Source organism: Otolemur garnettii, unplaced genomic scaffold (genome assembly GCF_000181295.1).
Source record: "Otolemur garnettii isolate 467f Iridium unplaced genomic scaffold, OtoGar3 scaffold00209, whole genome shotgun sequence".
NCBI lineage: Eukaryota > Metazoa > Chordata > Mammalia > Primates > Galagidae > Otolemur > Otolemur garnettii.
Genome location: NW_003852604.1, coordinates 692,507 through 698,934, shown reverse-complemented (window position 1 = coordinate 698,934; position 6,428 = coordinate 692,507). Strand labels below are relative to the sequence as shown.

Genomic DNA, 6,428 nt, shown 5'->3' with positions numbered 1-6,428 from the left:
CCAACTTCTATGATAACGGCAAAAACATTTATTAAAATAATTTTTTTCAAGTTTGAACTTTATTGGAAGGAGCTCTTTTAAATCACATTTTTACCCTGGATAAATGAGATACCAAGTACTACATATGGAATATGAAGTAGTGATTTTAAAAACCCACATAGTAGCACAGTGAAAGAAATGGAATTCAAAATGGCATCTTAGGTAATCTAAAAAACCAATTATAGTCTCATGTTTTTTCTTTTTGATCAAGGTTAGAAAAATCATTTTTAGAGGTGTGTATATGTATGTTTTCCGCTAGTCCACAGTTTTCTGGTCAGCTGGAATCAACATATTCTCATATTATCAGTCCATCTGCCTTTAGTGAGGGCCAGAGGTTGTGATGCCCCAGGCAGCAAGGCTTCCTGCAGATATCTACTTAAGATCCATGAACCGGATATCCATGATGAGAAGGAAGTTCTTAGGCAGTGGGCGGGGGGCTGGAGATAGGACAGTAAACACCTGGTGCTCCAGGTCCACACTCGTCACCACAATGAAGCCAGCCACACTTGTCTCAGAAAGGTTTTCCTCTGTACCCTCAGCAGTACTAACACTCAATAGATGGTGCACCATATCTCGGCCAGGGGTGACAGGTACTAGCTTGAGCTGATTGTCCTCCTGAGACATGCCCAAAGGCAAGCAAGAGTCTGGGATAGTGGGTGCCCCAACTTTGTAGATTTTCACATCTGAAAATTTGACATTGAAGGCATGGGGATAGAAACAGCCTCGGAATCCATAGAAATACTCACGGATGCGTTCATCCCTGCATTCCCGCCGGAAGTCCTTGGAGCGCTCTACCACACCCCCTGATTTAGGGAGCAACACAGTGCGTACAAAATGAGGCAGGTCCCGCTTTAGTTCATTGTACAGTCGTTCTTGATCCAGAACCACAACGACATCTACCTCAAAAGCTGAAGCTGCATGCACCAGGGCCTGGTAACCAGATCCCTTGACCCAACCACAGGTGTTAATGACACAGCCACTCACAGATGCCCTCCTGTTCACCTCACACCTCTGGTTGAACACATCTGCTAAACGGGATGTAATCTGCAAAAGAAAGGATCAAGGTGAGCACAACAACAACAAAAAACAAATGCCAAAGATATTTTGCCCCTCTTAAGAATAAGTGGTATTGGTGGCACCTGTAGCTCAAGCAGCTAAGGTGCCAGCCACACACCAGAGTTGGCAGGTTCAAATCTGGCCCAGGTCTGCCAAACAATGACAACTACAACCAAAAAACAGCCGGGCATTGTGGTAGGTGCCTGTAGTCCCAGCTACTCGGAAGGCTGAGGCAAGAGAATTGCTTAAGCCCAGGAGTTTGACGTTGCTATGAGCTGTGACACCATGGCACTCTACCCAGGGCAATAGCTTGAGGCTCTGTCTTAAAAGAAAAAAAAAAAAAAAGAATAAGTAGTATTAAATACGAGAAAATTAACATTTTTAATGGCTGTGGTTTTGACCCCATAATATGAATTGAGTTTTTGTTTTTTTTAAGAGAGTCTCAGTTTGTCACCCTCGGTAGAGCGCTGTGGCATCACAGCTCACAGCAACCTCCAACTCCTGGGCTTAAACGATTCTCTTGCCTCAGCCTCCCGAGTAGCTTGGGACTACAGGCGCCCACCACAACACCTGGCTATTTTTTTGTTGTTGCAGTTTGGCCAGGGCTGGGTTCGAACCCGCCACCCTCGGTATATAGGGCCGGCACCCTACCCATTGAGTCACAGGTGCTGCCCAGAATTTCCTATCTTTTATCTTCTGTTGCTGCCTCTGCCTCCTGTTTTATGTCCTAAGTAGATATTAGATAAATTACTAAGGATAGACCTATAGAAATGTTTAAAAGTCCAAGCCTGACTTATACTTGAAACTGTGTTTTCAAAAATTATGTGGCAGAAATACCAGCTGATAAAGAGCAAAGCATGTACTTTTAACTAGTAAACTTCCCCACAACTTCCTATTCTGACAGCAGCCCTTCCCTCCATCCCCCCTTGGTTCTAGCTGACCTTATTATAAAGCTTGATGTTGGTACCCGGAGTGGTGGAACCAAAATGATACACCAGAGGGGCCTGGATGGAAAAACCCTCTTCCACATCTGCTGGCCGCTCAATGTAGAGGGCCCCCATGGTCCCAGGGATGGACACGGAGCCCTGGCCCACATCTAGCTCCACATAAGTGGGACGACGGCCCAAACGCACTGCATAGTTGAGCAGTAAGCGACACACTGTGGACTTGCCCACATCAGTGGGGCCCACTACCATCACTCGGGGGCCTCGCTCTTCTTCCTTTTCTGCCTGCCTCCTCATCTGCTCCAAGGCTGTGTGAGTGTTGAGGTAAAGCAACATAGGAGTGTCTTTCGAGACATAAGCCACCTCGGTGCGGCCACTCAGTTGCAGAGAACAACCATGCCAAGTGAAAACAGCCACCTTGGCACCAGCATCAAAAGTGAATTTCTTGTTTCGGGTCAGCTCTGTGCCAAAGATCTCTGCCATGCCAGCCAGCAACTCCAACTGAACTGACTGAGATGCCTCCACCTCAAAGCGAAGTTCTGTTTCTCGCTCTAGTTCAAATTTAGTTGTTGGCTTCTTGTCATCACTGGCCTCCTCTCCCATCTTATCTGTGCAGATGTTGTGCCTAGAACACAAATATCAGATCTAATCATAAGTCAGACCTTTGTCCAAAACTCTCCAATGAATGTTTCCCCTTAGCCTGCTTTAATTTTCTCTATATTTTTCACCACTGTCTGTTTCACTATATAGTAGAACCTGTTTGTTGACCACCCAAGGGAGTGTAACAAACTGGCTAATATACAAACGTGGTCATAAGGAACTAGGCCTGCTGTAGTGATATGCACATGTGGTACATGTCCAGTCTATGAAAATTAAGTCAATTTAAGGAGGTGGCCAATGTAGGGAGGTGGTCAACTATGGAGGTTCTACTATATATATTTATTACTGTCTGTCCCCACCATCCACACTTTAGAACGTAAGGGTTTTTTGAGACGGAGTCAAGGTTTGTCGCCCTCACTAGAGTGCAATGGCGTCAGAGCTCACAACCTCAAATTCATGGGCTCAAGCGATTCTCTTGCCTCAGCCTCCCAAGTAGCTGGGACTACAGGCGCCCGCCACAATGCCTGGCTATTTTTCGAGACAAGGTCTCGCTCTGGCTCAGGCTGGTCTCAAGCTCAGGTAATACACCCACCTCTGCCTAATCCTAATGCTACTAGAATTAAAGCATGAGCCACTGCGCCCGGCTAAGGGTTGGGTATTTTTGTTTGTTACTGTATTTATAAGTATCAATGTATCACTAAGAAGAGGGCTCGACATTTATAAGTATCAATGTATCACTAAGAAGAGGGCTCGACAAACTGCAGGCACCTCAATAAATACATTTAGTGAATAAATGACTCAAGCATAAAAGTAAAACTATACAGGCTGACAGAAGACTTGATTGTATCATCTTCATCTCTCCCTTCACTAAACTAGTGAAAGGCTAGACTTGAGAAAGCAACAAAGGCCCACTCCCCAATTCTCTTAGTCAACGAGAAACTACGTCCCCGCATATAAAGCAGAAGACACCGGGTCTGGACTGAGAAAACGGCGTAAGGCCCGGCTCCGCAACTACTACTAGTGTTTCACTGAACGTCTCTGAGCTTTTCCCTCAAACGTTAACTTACAATTCCTTACCGCGTAGTTCTGTGGATTCATGGGAATTGTGGCAGGCAAAAAGCACTTTGTAACTAGAAAACACCAAGGAAACTGTAAAAACTACTTCTTATCCTGGACCGTGGCTCTAGATACAGTATTTGTCCCAGCCTCTCCAGAATCTCACCGAAATCTGCCCAAGCCCCATGGAAGAAGCAGTTGCATTCCTGAGGGTATCTCACCTGCACAGCCACGAGCTCAATCGATAAATTCGAAAGCCCTCACTGGAAACTCCTTAAGCACAACCAGACGCCACACTCGCCCAGACCCGCGTCGGAAACAAATGTAGTTCCGCACTTGCGCAGTGGAAAGAGACGCAGTCGCGCGACGCCCCCTGCGAAGTGTAATTACGCCGGAACAGCAAGGGGAGGGAGCGCTCGCGTGACCGCTCAGCCTTCTGGGAGTTGTAGTTTAAAGGATTCTCTTCCTCCTGACGCAAAAGATGGGCGGGGCGCCGGCCGACATTGTGAGGAAGCCAGCTGGAGAGGGTAGGAGGTGTGGCAGTTACGCCCCCCGCGCGCGGCCAGTACTCACCGCGGTACAGACCTCAGCAAAGCGTGGCTTTGCGGGGTCTCGCCCGGGTATTCCTGCTCACCGGCAGCCCGGGAAAAAGACAGCCAGGAAGAGAGAGAGAGACTCACTAAGGCCTAACGGCCTTGGGCACAAGCCAGGAGGTGGAGAAATTAGCAAAAACTCATAGGGGCAAAAGTAAGATAAAGAATAGGGAAAGCGTAGGAAAACCTGTCAAGGGACACACTGGGTTCTGAGTTGTCATCCTCTAGCTGACATAAGTGCTTGGCACCCAGGTGGCACTCCCCCAAAACATTTTCTTTAATAAAAGAATAAAAGTACCGTTATTTCTTCCTGTTACTGTAAGTCGTTCATTACCGACAATCTCTTCCCGCCTTAAGTGGAAAGTTTTCTTGAATACTCGGTGTTCCCCTCTATCCCTAAATTCCGGACGGTGATAGGCCAGCCATTTACCCGGCAGCCAACAGGTTCGGCCACGTCTATAATCCTCAAGAACCTGAGCTGTGGAATCATGTATTATTTGCTATACCACTCGCTCACTGTGTGATTTTTGAGGAAATCACAGGCTTCGTGCTTCTGAAAGCTTTTTTTGTAAAATGGGGATAATAACAGTACTTAACCTCTTAAAAGTTGTTTGGAAGATTGGAGGGATGATGTGTGTAAGTAAGCACAATGCCTAAAACATAGACAATTTCTGATATTAGCTTTCAAGTTTTTATTAAAGGCTGGGAGGGGCTATAATACCATCCATTCGTACAACGATCTTTTTCAAAGCCCTCTCTGATATGTCCTCATTTAGCCACTCAGTAAAGGCAGCTTTACTATCTTCAGTTTCAGGTTGGGAGGAGACTAAAAGAGGTGAGTGACAGTGTCCAAGCATTCACAGTAATTAGAAAAGCTAGGACTCAAACCCAGAGTTTGTTTGTTTGGAGACAGAGTTTCATTTTGTCACCTTCGGTAGAGTGCCATGGCATCACAACTCACAGCAACCTCAAACTCTTGGGCTTAAGTGATTCTCTTGCCTCAGCCTCCCAAGTAGCTGGGACTACAAGCACAAGTCACAACACCCGGCTATTTTTTAGAGACAGGTCTCGCTCTGGCTCAGGCTGGTGTCAAACCTGTGAGTTCAGGCGGTCCACTCACATCAGGGTGAGTCCCAGGGTGCTAGGAAAAGAGGCATGAGCCACCACACCTGGCCCACAAACCCAGAGTTTTTGTTTTTGTTTTATTTCAGATCAACATGAAGGTACAGATGATTAGGTTACATTATGTGCATTTGTTAGGTAAAGTCCAAGTTGTAGTTGTGCCCCTCACCTAGGAGGTGTGCCATATACCCTCACATTGTGTCTGTTAGGTGAGAGCATACCAAACTCTCTCCCTCCTTCTTTCCCCCTCTTCTTTCCTCCTCCCTCCACCTCACTTGAATTTGTGTTTTTCTCTTGAGTGGGCATGTATTTGTTCACAGACTAGTTTTCATAATAGTATTGAGTACAATGGATACTTGCTTTTCCATTCTTGTGACACTTTACTAAGAAGAATGTTCTCCAACTCCGTAGGTTAACACAAAAGTCATAGGGTCTTAATCTTTTTTATGGCTGAATAATTTTCCATGGTATACACAAACTCCAGGGTTTTGGAGTTAGAGTTCAGTTACCATAATTGTAACAGTTACATAGTGTTAGATACCAGGAACTGTTCTAGAGGTTTCTCACATGTAAATTCATTTAATACTCATGAGAATCTTGTGAAGTGGACATTATAACTGTCATCCAGTGTGCCATTCTCCTGCTGGTCCTACTTAGCAGGGATTCTCCAGGCAGTGCCATCCTCACTTGTCACTTCTCACAGTTTTCTGTGATGGTTTGCTTTTATTCATTAATTTGCCATACATGCATTAGTTTTTCTTTCTTTCTTTTTTTTTTTTGAGACAGAGACTCATTATGTCACCATCAGTAGAGTGCTGTGGCATCACAGCTCACAGCAACCTCAAACTCTTGATGCTCAAGCGATTCTCTCCTCTCAGCCTCCCAAGTAGCTGGGACTACAGGCACCATCCACCAGCACTCAGCTAATTTTCTGTTGTAGTTACTGTTCTTCAGCAGGCCCGGCTGGTACGAACCAGCACAGAGCCCATGCATTAGTCTTTCTTTTTTTTTTTGAGAC

The 6,428-nt window shown here is 45.7% G+C and overlaps 1 protein-coding gene across 1 annotated transcript; it reads right to left on the bottom strand.

The window, feature by feature from the left end:
• Nucleotides 1–8: 8 nt before the first annotated feature.
• Nucleotides 9–4,007, bottom strand: CLP1 (cleavage and polyadenylation factor I subunit 1). The gene is made up of 3 exons (XM_003801344.3): nt 3,917–4,007; nt 2,037–2,664; nt 9–1,083 (listed from the first exon to the last, which is right to left on the bottom strand). The coding sequence occupies exons 2-3, from the start codon at nt 2,640–2,642 to the stop codon at nt 412–414; spliced, it is 1,278 nt and encodes a 425-aa protein (XP_003801392.1). The 5' UTR covers nt 2,643–2,664; nt 3,917–4,007; the 3' UTR covers nt 9–411.
• Between the last annotated feature and the right edge of the window lie 2,421 nt (nt 4,008–6,428).